At 42.1% G+C, this 18,385-nt stretch overlaps 1 protein-coding gene across 1 annotated transcript in view; it reads right to left on the bottom strand.

Annotated features, from left to right (window-relative positions):
• Positions 1-18,385, bottom strand: part of SDK1 (sidekick cell adhesion molecule 1) — a gene marked incomplete at both ends in the record, with an annotated part of 418,553 nt that overhangs the window by 51,314 nt on the left and 348,854 nt on the right. The window contains 5 exons of the mRNA XM_082312411.1: positions 1,347-1,417; positions 3,148-3,251; positions 5,284-5,485; positions 9,606-9,800; positions 18,067-18,165. Coding sequence (XP_082168537.1) covers positions 1,347-1,417; positions 3,148-3,251; positions 5,284-5,485; positions 9,606-9,800; positions 18,067-18,165 — 671 coding nt within the window. The remainder of the gene's footprint in view (positions 1-1,346; positions 1,418-3,147; positions 3,252-5,283; positions 5,486-9,605; positions 9,801-18,066; positions 18,166-18,385) is intronic.

Here is an 18,385-nt window from a genome sequence, read left to right as displayed (position 1 = left end):
ACCTATTAATATACATGTAGTAATGACATATAATCGCCCACAACTCCCTTGAGATGGCACTGGCACAACAACCCCATTTCATTTTCATGAAATAAAAAGCATCCAATTACCTAAACAACCACCTATTTCACATTAACTACACGCCAATAATCAGTCAATTGGGGGAATGTTTATTTCTGCAGTACATCATGCCTCACATCCTCTTTGTCCTCTGCTTTATCTACCTTTTTTTCTTCACTGTGGGCTTTATTTGTAGGTGGGGAGGCAGATTTACATCTCTCCATAATTTCTTTGCTAAAACTGTTCAACATGTCTTCTATTTGTTCAACATGCTGTAAGCAATGATGCTGCTTAGTACTATGCTGCGTGAACTTGGGCCAGCGACCCAGCAGTACAGCCAGGCATATTTTTAAAGTGCTGCTGCATAGCAATAAACAGACCCTCATACATATATTTTTTTCCAAAAATGCAAGGAGCCCCATCTGTACTGTAAACGCGTATGTACATTTTTCACTATAATGCAATCTGTCCAAAGTTATCCTTATTATGTGTGTGGGACATTGTCTCTGGAGCAGGGTGGGCAGAGGCTTTCCAGGATAGGTTACGGATAACGTGCAGTACCCCACTGGGTTCCCTCTATTAATGCTCACTCTGCAAAAAGAAGCCTCAGGCACTGGGTCACAAAATGTTCCAGCATCTCCCAGGAGGCCAGTATTGAAAGATAAAGGAAGGCAGAGGAAATGCCTATATAAAACGCAGACTTGGCATGAATACTTTCGCATCCAACTCAGAGATATTATGGAGAGCTCAAACTTCCTTTCTTTTCTCTGAAGAAACCTCAATTTTTAGCCCTCAAAGAGCCAAAAGAGCATGTGGAGTTCCTCAAAGGTATGAACAGGATCTCAGGCACAGCATACGCTTCTGATTATTTCAGCAGCTGAAGGAGGCAGTATGCGATGCGACCGAAAGCGAGTTTTTGATTACCTGATCTTTACCAGTGCCGCACTCTGTTGAATGTTTTCAATGTTAAGATGCACATCTATTGATATCAATGAAAGGACAGGGGAATCTGTACAAGTAATGATCTTGGGCATCGCTACAGAAACTCCTTTGCCTCCCAGGCTTTCCCTCATGGGGCACAAAGTAAAAGCAACTGCCAGAAATTTCGATCCATCACTAAAATATATGCCTAGATCAGAAAAATACGGAAGTAGCTGCAGTCCTTCAGCTTTACTACAATACTTCCAGCTCAGGAAAATGTCCCTTGCAATGTACCATTAAGGTCAACAAGTCAAAGCAACCAAAAAAATTGTTCCAGAAACATCAAAATTTTTCATTTTACCTACCTGCCACTGCACAAGGACAGATGAAGTTGTATGGGGAGTTACTAACACAGAACTGGGTGGTTCACCTGGAACTAAACACGAAAAAAAGGTAACCAGAGCAGTTATAGCAACAGGGTGGAAAATGGGCAGCTTTTATTCATCAGATTCTCTTTCTTTACTGCCAAAGAAAATCTTAATGCAGCTATTACGTGGTGGGTCTCAAAAGCAATGCAGTGGATATGAATATTGCAATCCAGGCAGAAGCCAGCCACTTCTCGTACATCCCTTGGTCTATCTGTGGCCTTGGCAACTTGAGCAGGAATAAGAGAAAAGCTGAGGGCATAAATCTGGAGGCAGCTGCAGCATGCCAGCCGCTCACAAACAACTGGATACACATTTGAAAGGAAGTTAAACCAGCTGCGTGTGCACTTGAAAGTGTGAGCAAACTGCTCCCAAATTTTCCATGATATTTTTGCCACAGCTGGGGCAAGTCCACCTTGTTTTTAGGACTCTGTGTCACGTATTCACAGATTATTTTGGTTAGGATACCTTGATTTACCATGGGTTAACCCATTCCTGTGCCCACGGTCTATAACATACACACACACACACACTTTAGCAGCTCAAATATGAAGAAGGGAAGGCTTATCAGGAGCTGACAGCCCTCCACAGTGCAATGCTCTAGTGGCAGCACCAGTTTTGCTCAGCAGAATAAATGTTCAGTTTGTTAAGGAGGTGAGAAGCTTTCACAGTGTTTCCCCATTGTATTGTGAGGAGGCCAAGCACAAATCCAGATTCACTGCAGCTGAATTCAAAGAGAATTGAAAATAAAATTTTAAATTCCGAAACTGTGAGTCAGTACTGCCTCATTAGTACCGGTTACAGCCTGCACCAATACAGCAGCCGCTGTTCAGGAAGGTGGAGAGTCAGAATGTCTTTAAAAGGCTGCTAGGCACATTATTCAAGTATTACATTCTTGTTTAACTTAGGATACTCCTGAGCTCTGTCCTCTGTTTTTCTGATTTCAAGATCACATTCTTTAAACGCTCCTTTGCAAAACTGTTTCCTATTTTTATATCTCAGTGTCATATTTAACTAGTCATTCCTTGCGCTGTATTAAATACTGGCTAATTCCTATCCCAGTATTACCCCATTTTCCAGGCTAAGGGTAAATGCTGATGCTTTTTCACACTTTGCAGAGTTCCCTTCACCATTCAAAACATCAGAGCTACTTCTGCATTCAGGCATTGACTTTATACAATCAAGGAATTAGAGGCTGATCTCTAAGGCTAAAAATAAAAGCCTTGTCAATGTCATTCACAGTTTATTAGCCCTGATCTGCAGGATTAAATGTTCATGTTTCCAGGTGCTTCATATTCTTACTTATACCTCAGCAATTTTGCCATATTGCAGACCGATGTGGATTGTGAGTGAAAACAATTGAAGAAACTTCTTCAAATGTATGCATGGTTCTACATTTATTTTTAATGATCTCTTGTAAATTATTCAATTTCTGCAAAGATAATGGTTAGTGCAGGGTTTGGAAGCCAATCAAACGGAGTTTAATTCCATTTTGAGACTCCTGAAAGTATGATTCATTATCAGAGGGCACAGCAGGACACTTAAGGCTGCCTGTTATTAATTCAGCCACCTCTCATTACTACCTGTATCCATCTCCTATGAATAAAACTGCATTGGATGTTGAATTTTCACTCCACTGTCCCAGTGGAGAACATACTGCAGCGAGTCCAGCAAACCTAGGAGCACTGGGGAGCAGCAATCCCATGGCGATGTCCCTAGCGTGCCTCTCCTCCTCACTTACCATCCTGCAGAGTTGTGACCGCGTCGGTCTCTGTGCTGAAGTCACTGTCTCCGATATCGTTGGTTGCTTTCACTCGCAGTTTGTAAGAGGTGAATGGGTTCAAGCTGTGGAATGTACAAAATAAGGCTGAGGGATGAAATCTCCCCACATCATCACAACTTGCCTCAGAACAAGCCTCTACAGAGAACCTGCCCATTGGCAACTAAAGTCATTGAGCAGTTTGTCTCCTCCACATCGCCTTTGCTTTGCAGCCTCCCCCAGCTTCCTCAGGACATAGGGGTGTTCGCACCCTTGCTGCCATCAGCATCTTCTCAGATTTCCATTGGCCTGAGTCCCTGAAAACACGTATGGATTCGTAGCTGAATCGGGCTCCAGGAAACAGCCATGAAGTTGCAGTTCAGGGAGCAGCCTATGACTGGGGCTTGTGGGAAAGGACAAGATGTGCTATTATCCGAGTTTTGCATGGCTATGCAAAACCTGGCTTTCAAGGTGCTTTGCCTAAGATAGCCTCAAACAGATCTGGGGTTCAGCTCATCCTCAGTGCGCAGATGGGGATGACAGGTAGAGAGGAGGCAGGTAACGTGCCCAGGGTCAGCCGGTGCACAGCAGGCACTGGAATTCAGAGCGCCAGCCTTCTCACTAATCCTCTAGACCATACCGTTTGATCAGTGCATTTTATTCCTACTGAATTTCAAATTAATGCTATTACCTGGATTATTTAATAAAGACAGCAACAACAAGTTCCCTACAGCTCTTTTATCTATGCAGTGCTTTAACATATGCAAAGAGTGATTTCCAGCAGACATAACCTTAGCAAAGATTCTTCTGTCTTGGCTTGGCAGGGAGAAGGTGTCGGGGAGGCTGCCTTTTGAGTCACATGCAGAGGCTAGAAATGCAGAGCTGTAAGTTATGGGGGATTTAGCTAATTAATTGGTAGTGTCTAGCCATCAGCTGGCAGATGTAACACTGACTACAAACCCAAGTAAAGTTACTTGTAAGGAATGATTAAACATCAAGGGATAATGCATTCTGATGGGCAGCACTCTCGCATCACACATGTACTACTCTTCTGGACTTTCACAGGAAAATGCTTTTAGCAAGGGGGAGAAGAAATCTTTTCAGTAGTTCCATCCTATTAGGACACCGTTACTTACCTACAGAAACTTGAACAATTTGAATCATCTTTCTTGATCTTTTGTTTTCAGTAATGCCAATGGCAAGTCAAAATGACATAGTTGGTTTCCTTGATTTTACAGGTTTTGACTGGGAAGATACTGAATATAATTCAGGGTAGGTATAACACCTCCAAGGTCAATGAATCAGGTCTATGTTTGTACTTATAATTGTCAAGGTTTCTTTTTTCTGCACAGTTAGACGAAAGGAGAGCAATGCATCTGTATGTTCTGGCACATGACCAGTGAGCTGCCATAGACCATAGCCACTGATGTTTTTATAACAGACCTGAAAAATCTGTATCTGAATGCTTTGAATACTTGATTCTCCAAAAGCTCACGGCCTTTTAGAAATAATCTGATTTGTACTAGCTGATCAATAGAGGAAATGGACAGCAAAACAAGTACCTTCTCACAGACATTCAATTGCTTTTGCAGATGTTACAAGGACTTTAATTACAACAGCATTGCTGAAGATATAATGAAGCCTGAATAACAAAGTTTAAACATTCTGATGCTATCTATAAACTTCAGTATGGAAAATACAGATAAAAATGCTTCTTATTTCTTCTAGAAAAGCTTATATAGAGATAGTTGCAATGCAGCATTGAGAGTGGATTTTAACATCAATCACTACTGAAAGGATTTTTAACTAGTTGTATTTTACAGAGCATTGTGTAGCTACATATAGTTTAGCCCGAGTAGTGTTATCTACTGTGCTGAGCTTTCAGGAAGGGCTTCAAAAAGGTGCATTGCAATCCAACTTTAATTAGATTTATTGCATGACCTTCAGCAAATCTCTCAGTTGCTGTTCCTAACACCACCTCTAAAATGGGAGCAGCAACCTCACTTAACCTCTCTCCCCCAAAAAGACTGTGAATTTGAGTGACGTTTGCTTTGGCTTCCTAACTGTTGGAAGTGGAAAGTGTGGGAATTTCTATGCTAGCCTGGGATCATATGGTACCTTTCAATAATGCAGGATGTTGCCTCGTGGCTGATGGAAGAGGAGTAGGTTTGCCAGTCTCCATTTGGCAGTTCTCGCACTTCCACTGTAAAATATCGTATTGGTGAAGATCCATCGCTTCCAGGGACCCACTTCAACAGCAGACTCCGCGACGACACATCACTCTGGGGGGTCATCAGCTGCCTGGGAGGTGCTGGTCGTTCTGCAATTAAACCATAATTTGGTACTGCTTTGCAAGGAAATTCAAGCTAACACAAAATGTGACAGTCTGATTGGATTTTCATAGTGGCAATGCCACAGGAGACTGAACTTTTGGGTTTGTCCCATGAAGTATACAAGCCATCCCATTCCTTAACCTTCTGCTGTAAAGAAGAGCAGTAAAGCTGATTCTTATCTCCCTGCATAAAAGGTCACCATTGAATATACACTTTCCTAGCAACAGACCTCAAACTTGGGGCGGGTCTTAGCCTGGCAGGTTAAGGAAGAATCACTAGGACCAGCAGCCAAGCAAACCAAGGAAGTCTTTAATGAAACTCAGCGGTGCTTCCAGCTGCAATTGCTCTTTTGACAGAATTTGCCTGTAAACTAGTTCACTTTTTAACCTGTGCTTACTACTTGGTACCACGGGATTACATTCTCTCTGTGCTACATAGCATCCTCTTCCACTGGCTGCTCCCCAGTTGAGGCATGAAGTGGAAGGGATGAGCTGGACCAGGCTGGTGTGTAGCAGAGTCCAAGTGCACGACTTCCAGCCAATCCTAAATTCCTGCGCCGGTTCTCTCCAGCAAGGAACCGGGAACCATCAGCAGCTCCTGCTGCTGCTGCTGTTTCCAAACCCCAGCTTGGAGACAGTGCAGAGCTGGGGCTTGAGTACCTGCTGCAGTTCACTTCCAGACCTCCTCAATTCTTTCCTTCATACCCACTAACCTTGAACCTGCAAAGTCAAACCAGCCAGTGCCAATGCTGAGGGAAATCTCTCCAGAGTAATTAACCGTACGCCTTTTAGATGAGGCAGGGAATGGTAATGCAGGTGTAAGCATGCCAGTCCCCAACTGTTTCAATATAGATCTCCTTTCCCGTCATTGTGTCTCCGCACTCCATCGATTTCAATAGAGAAACTCTATAGAGTGAGGAATAATTGTTTAATTGTTTATCATGAAGATTATTGATTCTGATTAAAATGTGTGGCATGTAATAAAGCAGAAATTGATTGGAGACACCGCAGTGACTTGCTTTTGAGAAGCAATTCAATTCAATTTCATCAGCACTTGTTTCCATAAACACACCTCTGCCTGCCCGATTCCTCACAGCTCTGTATGGCGAGCACTTCATTTCCCTGCCATCCCCTAAAACCATTTCCTGTGTGTTTTGGCATTTCTCTGCAGCATGCTCTTGCTGACATCAGTGCCCAAAGATTTGTAAGCTATTAGCTGGAGGAAGCCCTCGGTGCCAGCAGCCTCCGAGCCGGAGTACAATGCAAAAGGTCAATGCCTTACACTGACAGGCTGAGACAGGTATTCAGGGTTATTCTATCAGAGGAAGTGAGTGTCGTGCAGAGATTTAATACTCTCTGCTGATAAGCTTTAACCAGCTTGCAGTTTTGGGCAGGTCAGATCTTGCACTCGGCCTCCCATGATTGGGTTTCCTTCTGCTGCTAATGGGAGATCTTAAAATCTCCTGTACTGCAAGTTATACTTCTTGACTGTTTGTACAAAACCATTAGTATAAAGAGTTTATTTATGGGAGTTTAGCCACAAGCAAATGCTAAGGTGAGCTGTTTGTGCAGGAATGTAAGGCCAGGCCATATGACTCAACGGAGTCTTTTTAATTTCTTGCTACATTTACATCTCCTGACTCAGTTCTGCCCTGATCACTGGTGTTACGTATTCTGAAGGGTATCATACTACTACGTAGATTCAAAGTACTACAGAAGAACCTATGGGGAATACAGCTACAACACAACTTCATATCTGTAAATCACGGGTATCATTGTAAAATGTAAAGATTTATATTGGGGATTATCCAAGGAATTTAAAAGGACAAGAGTGACTAATTTTGCTAATTTTCAAGGGAATTTTTGTGCCTGCATGCCTAACTTAGTATCAAGGACTACAAGGATATTAAATGCATTTTTATTAATGGAAATTAAATATCTCTTCACTCTAGAATATTTATTGTCATGTATACAAGTTTCACGTTTGTTTGTTTATTTACTTGTTAGCAGAATAGCTGCACGGGATAAATTTCTTTATCATCTCCTCATATCAATCTTGGTGATATGAGATTACACATTCTTCTCTCTACACATTACATATGGGATCACTTCAGTTAACTCTCAGTGCCTTGGGACTCGGTTCCATAGCATGCATAGAGACACAGTAGAGCCATCCATCAAAAAGAGAAAAGGTTCGTTTTATACTATGACTTGCCTATTCAAGATAACCCTAAAGCATTGATAGCAACGAGGGATCAGTGTTCCGGCAGCGGAGCTCGGAGTTCTGCCTTGAGCTATTGTGTATCCAGCAACAGCTTGTGCACCGTCTGGGAAATCTGAGCACATTTTATTGAAAAGGAGAGGCTCTGAGCTTTGAGTATTCACTTTATTGGGCATAGTGGGTTTTTTTGAAACTTCCACATGTTGGACTTTAAACTTCCACTTTGACAGCAATCAGACAGGGGTGGAAGAAACCTTGAGCTGATAAATCTCCTTGATGGACAGTATCTTCAGTAGAGGCACTTTAAGTTTCCTAATACAGCTTTAGAGGTTCTTTCTCTGAGAACTGCACTGTTATGCACTGGGAAGGCTGCCCATGACCTGGAGAGCTAAGCCAGTGGGAATTTTAACACCAACCAGACAGGCCAGAAGTAGTTGAAATGCACCCCACAGGTCCTCGTTGCTGGTGGTTGAACATTGGGCCAACATCCTCTCTTCTTAGAAGTGTTACAGGAAAATAATAAGGAAGACATTGTGTGCAAATAGCATGGGACATCCTTACTCTTGCACTAAGTGATTTGCCAAGTGTAGAAAGGACTTAAAACAAGAGATTGCTTAAGTAGGCATATTTTAAGAACTGAAAGTAAATATAATTGGTTGTATTACAGTGCAAGAGTTGGGCAAGAGCCAAGACCAGGCACACAAGCACATGCAAAAGTGCTAACAATAGTTGAAAGACATCTACGGAGGTCTGCCCTAGTTACCTGCTGAAGCGTGCTTCTCTCTGAATTGTGATTTTTATAAATCACAGAAGTTGCATGGTTCTAATTTTTGAGGGAGAAGATTTCTTAAAGATCAATATTCAGACAGCACAACAGGTCAGAGCGGCACGTGGCACAAAATCCAGTGATGCACAAGGGAGTGATGCTGATAAAGTTACCCTGGCTAGTTTTGACTTTGCCAGCTCAAGAGACCAGATTTATATTTTGCAGTGGAACATGGCATATGGTACAAGACCAGAGGAAAACCCACACTCCTGTTCTCTACCAATATATTCTGTTTAGCTCTGAATTAAAAAAAAAAAAAATCTTCATGCATAAGTAGAAAATACAATTTTTCTAACTGGTGGCTCTAGAGATCTGTTCTAAGACTGGAGAATCGAGCGGTTACTTGTGCCAAAGCATTAGAAACAAGCAACGATGCAGAGCAGATTCTGTAATACCTTACATGTCTTTCACATTTTGATACGTTTGGTATCTAAGCGTCTGGTTTCATTTATACACATGTAACTCCTGCTTTCTTCAAGTAGGTTCCCCATAAAAGAATTTGATTGGAGTTTCAGAATGTGAATAACCATTTTATAGCTGATGCAAGAAGCAGAAAAATTCTGGGTGATCCAGATGCAAACACTCTGCTCGAGTGTGTGGCAGTGAAAGGGCAGAGTAATTACTAACGCATTAAGTCAGGACTGAGGTACAATGGAGGAGCTGTGGAGAAATCCTGCAACATCACTGCCTCTCATTTTGCATTCCCTAATCAATATAATTCATCCATCACTTACTTTCTTAAGATTGCAATCTTTCTAGAAAACGAGAGAGCTGAAAAAAAAAGATCTGACTGCAGAAGGAGGCTGCATATGGCCAATATAGCAGCTGATGGAAAAATCAATCTCCAACAGCCCGGCAGGTTAGAAGAACTGTGTCTCATAAAAGTCTGTCTTGCTCACCATTTTTCTCAAATCATGATGTTGCTATGGTTTGGGGCAGGTTTATGGGGTGAGAAGGAGGAGGTGTACAGGCTGTAACCTGTTATTAAAATTCCCCTAAGTGCAGCACAGGCTCCAAGGCATGCAACAGAAAGTACCTCAACCTGTGACTGCAAGCATTACCTCTTTTCTCTGTTGTGATCACTGTGGCTTCCAGAGGCTCCCCCCAGCCCTGCCTGGTCTTGGCAGATGTCCGAAAGATGTATGCTGACTCAGGGGTGAGATCTGTAGCAGTAAACTGCCTGACTGTTGAGCCAACCTCCACTGTCGTGAACTTGTTAGGGCTGCTGCTGGCCAGACGATAGGCAATCTGATACCCTGAAATCACAGCATCAACAAGAGAGAGAAAAAGGGTTAGGATTTTATTTCTAGCAGGGACAAAAGAGCACCAAAACTATTAGTTTATCATAAATACTTGTTTATTGGAGACCAGAACAAAGTAATTTACTTCCTTTAGTGTTATAAAACTCTCCTATACAGTAGCCCTCCCCCAGTCAGGCACCGTACCTTACGAGGGAAATCACACACAGGGGCACACACAAGAGCCTACTCAATATTATCTGCCACAAAACTGATTTCGCTTTCCATCCTTTACACCAACAAGGTACAAAACCAGTTTAATCTTTCCTGAGCACACCAGTGCCTTTTGGGAAAGGCAAAGGAACACACAGAATCTGTGCAATTCACGTCACCTGGTTGAGCCAGTTCAAGACGGCATGCTCTGTTTCAGCTTTCCACCCAAGCGTGCACACACACACACGCGCATGTGTACGCACACACGCTCACACGCTGTTCTGCCCTCTCAGTTTCAGCACTGGCTCAAAATAAAGGTTCTTCAGCTGCAGAGAAGCTGGATTGCCCAAACCGCTCAGCCTTCATACCGCTCAAGTAAAGGCTTGCTCCTGCTTTTTGCGCTTGCCTTTTTCTCAGCTCTCCCACTCCCCTGTAGCTGTACAGTGAGTGTCAGAACTGCCAATAAAAGCATCCTTCTGCCATTCAGCATTGCTGCCCCTGCCCACGGCCCAAGGAAGAAGCCTGCAAGCTGTGAGGTCCTGCTTCAACTATGTGGCACTTAATAATCAATTTTGTTGATGCCTGTAAGTGATAACCGCCGTTCCAACCTGCCTCACAATTAGGAGTTCACAGTTTAGTCTGTATTATTAATGATCCAACTGTGCAAAGGAGGGCTTCCAGAGTTCTCACGCACCACTAGCAACAACTGTCCCCCAAAGAGGATCTGCCAAATGTTCAAATCCATTCTGTAAACCCAGCAATTGATTCTGGAGCTCAACGGTAACTTTCAGTCCAGCTGCTGACTTCCAAAATCAATTAATACCAGAACTGGTGTGGGGCTTTATTGCCCACGCTGAATACAGTTGTATGACTAAACGCTTCATGGAGTTACACAGGGCAGAGGCCAGCCAACAAATCCACATCAAACCAGCTGAAAACAAAACAGTCATGACATGATTCTGCCAACCCTCTGCTCATCTTCCGAATGACAAAAGGGTCTGCAGCACCTGAGACCATCTCTTTCTCTTGGAATTAATATCCCAGCTAGAGTTTGAACTCCCATCGCATTTTGGCTGTAACAAGAACAAGGGGAGCCAAACCTGGTGTTCTTCATTCATGAAGGTCAGTGCATGAAAACTGAGGTTTTTATCTTACTTGTGGCTATTAGACAAAATCAATGACATTTATTTCCCGCTGTGAATATGCAACAATTGCCTCATGCCCACTCACAGAAAAGGCACCAAGTTCCTGCACTTTCCTGAGTGAATGCCATACTTGCGCGTGGTGCACGCTGTCACAAACAGTGGAATTTAATTGGGATACAGATGGTATTACTTTTGGTGTGCTGACTCTCACAGTGCTGCTGACAACGCACCAGCGTTTCCTTGTCCTTTTTTCTTTGGCAGCTGCTCTGGGATGTGGGGCAACAGCCACAGCTGCCTCACATGCTACAAATTTGATTGCACTGACACCTTGAAGAGTGACTTGGCTTTTCCGAGCACCTGTGACTTCAGCGCGAGCTCCTGCAGGCTGCGGTCACAAACAGGTTTGGGTACAGAGCTGATTCACCGATGTGCCTTAATGTGCTCCAGGCACCTACGTTTGAAAATTGGCATCAGCAGTGAAAGGTTCCCAGTGCCTGAGCAGGCTCACCTCGTGCTGCCTGGGGTACCCTCACACAACGCGGCAGCAGGTGCATCGGGCATATTCCTACAGCCACATTTTCACAGCTGGGTGGATAGCATTAGACTACTAGATAAAAAGTGGCCTGATTTTTCAGAGCATGCTTAGATCCCAGCAAAGTCTTAGGGTCTTACACTTTGAACATTTCGTTTTTCCACCTGCAAACTACCTCCTTTTATCCATGGCACCAGCTCTCCCATTACTGGTCCAATATATTTCACCAAAGTATTTCTGTATCTTTAGTACTAAAGTATTTTGATCTTTTTTAAAGTCTACAGAAAGACAGCTAGCAATGGAGAGAAGGAATTCATACACTACAATCTTTTTTTGTTTATACAGATGTGAAGAACGCAGGAGTGAAAACCCCCATGCAGGATCTCAATAAGGGGGAAAAATAGTCAAAGAAAAGCACTGGGGAAATTTTTGCAGCAGCAGCAAAGATGAAGGAAGAAGCAACTAAGATGGCTAAAGAAGTTTGATAAAGGGACATAAGATGTAAAGAATAAGACCTGGAGGGAAACAGAGAATATTAAAAGAATGGAAAAGTTGATTTATCTAGTTATTAAAAGATAAGTATTATATCTGGAACACATCCTTGTCAAGCAATTTCCTCTCTTTTCTAAACCTTTGTAAAATATAAAGTGTAGTTAAAATGTAAGGAGGGAATAGAAAGATAACTATTTACTGCTAAATGGTGGTACTCATGCTGGAAAGCCAATTACAAACATGCTCAGATTAGGCAAGGGAACACATACATATCTAGGCCATTATAATAACTTACACAAGAGTGGTTCCCTGGCTAGTGTAAAAACTAATTTAGCCATGAGAAAGAAGAAATCGCTTGTCACAGCCTGTCTCTCTGACAGGGTCCACAAACTCCCTTTCAACGCATCCCTGTGAAAAACAGTATCAGCTCTCACTGTTCTCTCCCACATCTGCCATGCTGGCTGACAGTCTGGGTAAATATCTCTTTTCCTGGACATCTCAGGCAGAGTTTACACAACCAGAGCCGTCATCTTTACATATTTCCTTAGGAACTAAACGCTTCCCTTGGTCTGATTCAAAGGTACATATCCAACCTCTGCACCTGAACTCAGCTCACTCTTATTGCTACCTACAAACCACCTGAGAGAGACCCAGTATCTTAATTTTGATCCCCTACATCACCTTCTCCTATTGGACAGCTTAGGACAGCCAGGATACATACTGGCATAAAAAGTATCGGTTTTCTTTTTTCTTTTTTTTCCTGAGTGACACAGAAGATGCAGTATTTAAACCACAGCTTGGATAATAATTAGGGCTAATGGAAGATCAAAAAGATAAAATTATTAAGTTGATAAATTTCAGCAACAAGGGATGGGAGAAGACAGGAAATGTTAAGTGAAATCAAACGAGGCAAATCAATAGAGGTAAATGGAAAGTGTTCAAAGAGAAATTAATGTATGCTCGAGGGCTATACGAGGCAATAACCGCAATTGCTGCAGTGTAGGAATAAGGAAGATTCCTTCCCTTACTAGATTACAACAATAAGATGTTGCAGATATCTTGCATTAAAAAAAAAAAACGACGAAACAACAAAGGTTATGAATGAAAGTAAAATCTTTAAAAGGTGATCAGTGCAAACTTTTTGGGGAAAGGATTATCTTACAGAATATGAAGTATCTGGATGGTCAATAAGAAGAGTTCACAAGGTTTTCTTAAATTTTTTTTTTTTCCCCCCTCATATAGCATTAGATCCCAAATCTCTTCTGCTATTAGTTCTGTGCTTCACCAGGCCAAAACAGCATAAAAAAAGCCCTGAAAGATCAACTCTTCAGTTGTTTATTTATTCATTGAAACTAGGCTTATTTTTGCATTAGCATCTTTTAAAGTATTTTTTTGCACAACTGCAAGCAGTTTCATGAGCTACGCTTTCTGAACACAATAAATGGCAACAGTCTGAACCGCCTGTTAAATGTTAGGTCATTGTAACACAACCAGTGGATTCCCCAAAGCAAACAGGCAGGAGGATGACAACACACCATGAATATAAAAAAGCTTTCAAGCTCATCACCATACAAAGCCCTTCAGAACTGACAGCACCCGTTCACGCAGGCCATGGTGCAGCAGAGATACAAACATTTATTAATTTGTCACAGAACTCAGGGAAAGCCAAATGATATTGGGAGGTTACGGTCTGTCTAGTAGAGCAGCAATCCAGTTTGTTGATTTTACTGCTTATCTGTTTAAGGGCCAGCGGGTGTGCAAATGCAGTCTAGGATCAAAATATGAATTTGCAAACATGGATTACATCCAATTTTGGTTCTAATTCTCACTGGAGTTCTTACACTCTTTCGCAATAAGCTTCAGGTAAACACTAAATACAAGGATACCATGAGGAATACTAACCAGGGCCTGGAAGGATGTGGGTTGAGCTCTCATTTTCAGAGGAAGCTCATAACTAGAAGTGCACATATGCACGTTAATGCATCATTTTTCTTTAACAGTATTTGAAGGAACTATGTTGGGTGCTAGCTGAACTGAGTGCAGAAGAGACGACAGAGTAAAGCCTCAGATGGTTAGCGGAACATTCCCAAAAGGGGAAATGGAAATATCTAGCAGTCTTCCACAGTAAAATATTTAAACAAACAAACAAGTGGTTTTCCCTTTTGGTGCCTGCCAGTATTTCATCCTGCTAATCTCTCTCTGAAATGCTAGAACATGTTTTGATATAGATTACAAAAATGTTAGCTGCAAAGGTGCTTGTATACTCAGAGGACAAAGCTAGCAGAGCAGGAACATTAGTTCAAAGGCTCTGAATATAAGTTGCTCTTGCAAAGCAAGTATTTTTTCCTGCCAACCCCCCTAGTGAATAGAAGGGCACCATGCAAAATTATGTTAACTTATTTTTTTTCAACAACTCTACTTCAGTGCACTTGACTGTGGTGGTTACAACGGTGTTCTGAAAGTTCATTACAGTAATGAGATTTAAAAGGTATGCAGGGAAAAAATAATATTGCAACCTTTACTTAGAATGCTACACATTGGTTTTGATCTATTTTTGAAGCACTCCTCGCTTCTTAGGAAAGATCACAGAAGTACCCAGTATGAGTAATTTTTACTTTTTCTCTTTGACATTCGCAGCTAACTACTTCTTCCATGAACCTCAATGTTTCTACTATCGAAAAATAAAAAGAGTGAGAACTGTTAAATAAAGACAATGGACTTCAAAGAGGTGGACTGGGGGAACTGGCAGGTAATGTCCCCCGGGAAGGAATTCTAAGGGAAAAAGGAATTCAGGTTAGCTGACGGTTTTAAAAGAGACAAGAAAAAGGTACAACTATCCCAATGCAGACAAAAGATGTTAAGAGGCCAATATGTTTGCATTCAGAGCTCACTAATGACCTGAAAATCAAAACTGAATTGGACAAAAGTTGAAACTTGACACATGTCTAAGGGAGCGTATAAATAGATAGCACAAGCATGTAGGGACAAAATCAGAGCGGCTGAAGTGCAAAGTGAGTTATAACTTAAAGGGCATCAAAGGCAATGACAAAGATTTTATAAATACATTAGAAATCCATGAGACAGGAGGAGGACAGGTCAACTAGTGGGAAGAAAAGATGAGCACAAGACAGGTGAGACAGAAAAGAATGGAAGGCTGATACTTCTGTTCCTTCATTTTCACACACACAAAAAAATTGATGCTGACTAGATACTTAACACTAATTAAAACTGACAACAATATAAGTAGGGATGTAGGCTAGAATAGAGAACAGGTTAACAAATATTTAGTTAAGCTAGATGTAATTAAGTCAGAAAGGCCTGATGAAATTTGCCCCTCAGTGCTCATATAACTAGCTGGAACCATCTCCAAATAATTAGTGATTATCTTCAAGAACTTGTGGAGGACAGGTGACATCCCAGAATATTACAGAAGGGCAAAGAGAGTACCCTATCTTTTAAAATGGGGAAAGACCGACCAGAAGAATTATGGACAAATCAAGCTAAAGTTCAATACCCAGAAAGATCATGGGAAAAAATATGAGCCAATATGTAAGCATCCATGAGGATAATAAAGTGCCAAGGAACAGCCAATATGTATTCGTCTGGAGCAAATAATAAATATCAAATAATCCATTTTCCATTTTGACAGTGTAATTGGCCAGGTGGGAAGAGTAGATATGATCCACGTTGACTTTAAGTAAGGCTTTAATATGGTTGCACACAGCCCCATCAAAAGCAAACAAGAGAAACAGAATCTAAGAAAAATACTATATATTTTGACTTGAACACTTTAAAAAAAAGAAGTCAAAATGTTGTTATCATCAGTTTGCTAACAAACTGGGAGGACATATTAAGTAAGCTCTCACGAGACCTCATGAATGAGTCTGGTTCTGTTCAATATTTTCATTAATGACCTGGCTGATGGAATTGCCAGTTACTTGCAAACTCCAAAAATGAAACCAAATTGTGAGTGGCTGTGCACACTTTACAGGACAAGAGTGTAATTTAAAGTGATCTTAATAACGAGGAGAGATGATCTGGAATAAAGTAAGACGAAATTCAATACCGGCACCTGCGAATTACCACACTTAAGGAGAAAAAACTTAATGTACATATAAAAGAGGGACTGACTGACCTGGAAGTGTACTGCAGAAAAAGGGTAGGCATTAATAGTGGGTCATAAACCTACTTAGTTACACCATCAGTATTGCAAAAAAGTCAAGTCACGGCATTATCCAGTATCCTGGGATGTGTTACTGGGAACGGACTGTGTAAGACATCTGAAACAGCAGTCTACATGATAAGCATGCCAAGCATTCTTTAAGGGACACCCTTCCCCTTTCCTTCCAACCCTGCATTTGTATGATTTTATCATCATTGTAGTGGCAATGAGTAAGAAACAACTGAAAAGGGGATGCATTGCACAAGGCATTCTGCAAAGACAAAATAAAAGAGAGTTCCTACTCTACCAAGCTTGCAACTTCAGCAAATAAGGCTGACAAAGTGCAGCAACGTGAGACATCGGAACACAGTCGGGAGAGCAAAATCTCTTTTGTACTTTCTCATCATTTCTATCAAATGATTTTTTTTCTCCTTAACCACATCCTGTGATTCCAATCCCAATCTCTACTGAGAGCAAGCTTCTAGGACACACAGTTCCTTAACAAAAAGCAACAAATCAAACCCACAAGACAACCTGGAAGCCAAGCTTCCTTGAGCTGCAGAGAAGCCCTGCGTGGATCTGTCGCTGACAGCTAACCGCTGCCAAGCTTCACACAGACTCCTTCTCGTGCTCAGAAAATCCCTGCAGTGTCTGCCTTTGGATCCCATTTGATGACTTCCCTGCATCGTCAGGCATCAGGATCACCCCCTGAGCACTTCGGGAAACTACGCACCTGAGCAAACACTTTGAGTCCTTGACTCAAGATTTAAACGCAATGCAAGACCGGTCCTTTATTCAAAGGGATGCCACCAACGCAGTAGCATTTGAAGCAGACACCCTCCACCCAACAATGAAGGCTTTAGCAAATATTACTAAAAGGCTAGAGGCAAGCCTGAATGATGGCGGTGAAATTGGAAGCAGAAAGGCCTGGCAGACTGAGAACTAAAGAAAACCCAAAAGCTTTCATTTCTCTTTTTTTCACAATTGAGAGAAAAATTTTACTCACCAGCTAGAACTACTGTAAAATGTGTTTAACATCAGCAGAGAACACAAAATTGCTTGGTAACTATTAGCTACTTTAATTTCAGAGGCAAAAATGGATTCTTACATTGTAAAAGTCTTCATGTTTTAAGTACTAGTAGCTGCTGGTGTACACATTGCAAAGGCAATACAAGAGTTATGAGAGCAGGAAGGTAAGAAGGTTTTTCATGAATTTCTGTTGTCCCTTGCTGCCCCTATTTCCCTTGATGAAAAGCCAAATATGAGTTAACTCCTTGTGACCTAACAGACAGTATTATCCAAAGGAAGCAATAAAACAGAAGCACACATGAAATTGAAATGTTGGGCATGCCCAGATAAGGCAAATGTGGGGGAAGGAGGGGAAAATCCAGCTCTCCCCTGCTGCAGCTCAACAGGCAGGGTGTGCCCAACAGCCAGACAAACAGGTTACAAACCCAAATGCAGATGGGAAGAGAGATGACAATCCAAACCCAGTGCCACGAACAACACGTCATTCTGACTCAGGAAAACACACACCATGGAGCTGGGCAGAGTTTTCCTCCTCACCACAGGGTACCATGGCTCTCAGCTGACACCAACATATGTTCTTTTCTTTAGCCACAGATTTACTTAGGTGTGGCTTCTAATCCAATATGCAAGGGGAAGGAAAACCCAACAGCCGGAGCTTGCTCTGGTCTCCAGCCCTCTCCTCCCAGCCCTGGGTTTTCTGCTCCCTCTTACCCAGAATAATTCCATTGGGCTCCTCCGGCGGCTGCCAAACAATCCGTACGGATGTCAGCCTCACCTCAGGGAACACCAGCCTCACAGGCGGCCCAGGAGCTGGAAGGGAAAACAGAGATTGCGCTAGCAAGCATTGCATGTCAGAGGAATTACAAGTTCTCTGCTCACCTTACACATAAGGCAGCTCAAGCTGTATCTCACCAATAGTAAGTAGATGGTTAGGAGCATCTATGTACATACATAATATAAATTTATTCTGAGGAATCCTGTCCATGGCCAAATGCCTCCAGCACCCACGGACACCAAACACAACGCAGAA

The sequence above is a fragment of the Platalea leucorodia genome (genome assembly GCF_965183815.1).
Source record: "Platalea leucorodia genome assembly, chromosome: 5".
Taxonomy (NCBI): domain Eukaryota; kingdom Metazoa; phylum Chordata; class Aves; order Pelecaniformes; family Threskiornithidae; genus Platalea; species Platalea leucorodia.
Note: the sequence above shows the minus strand (reverse complement) of the source record. Positions and strands in the feature narration are given on the sequence as shown.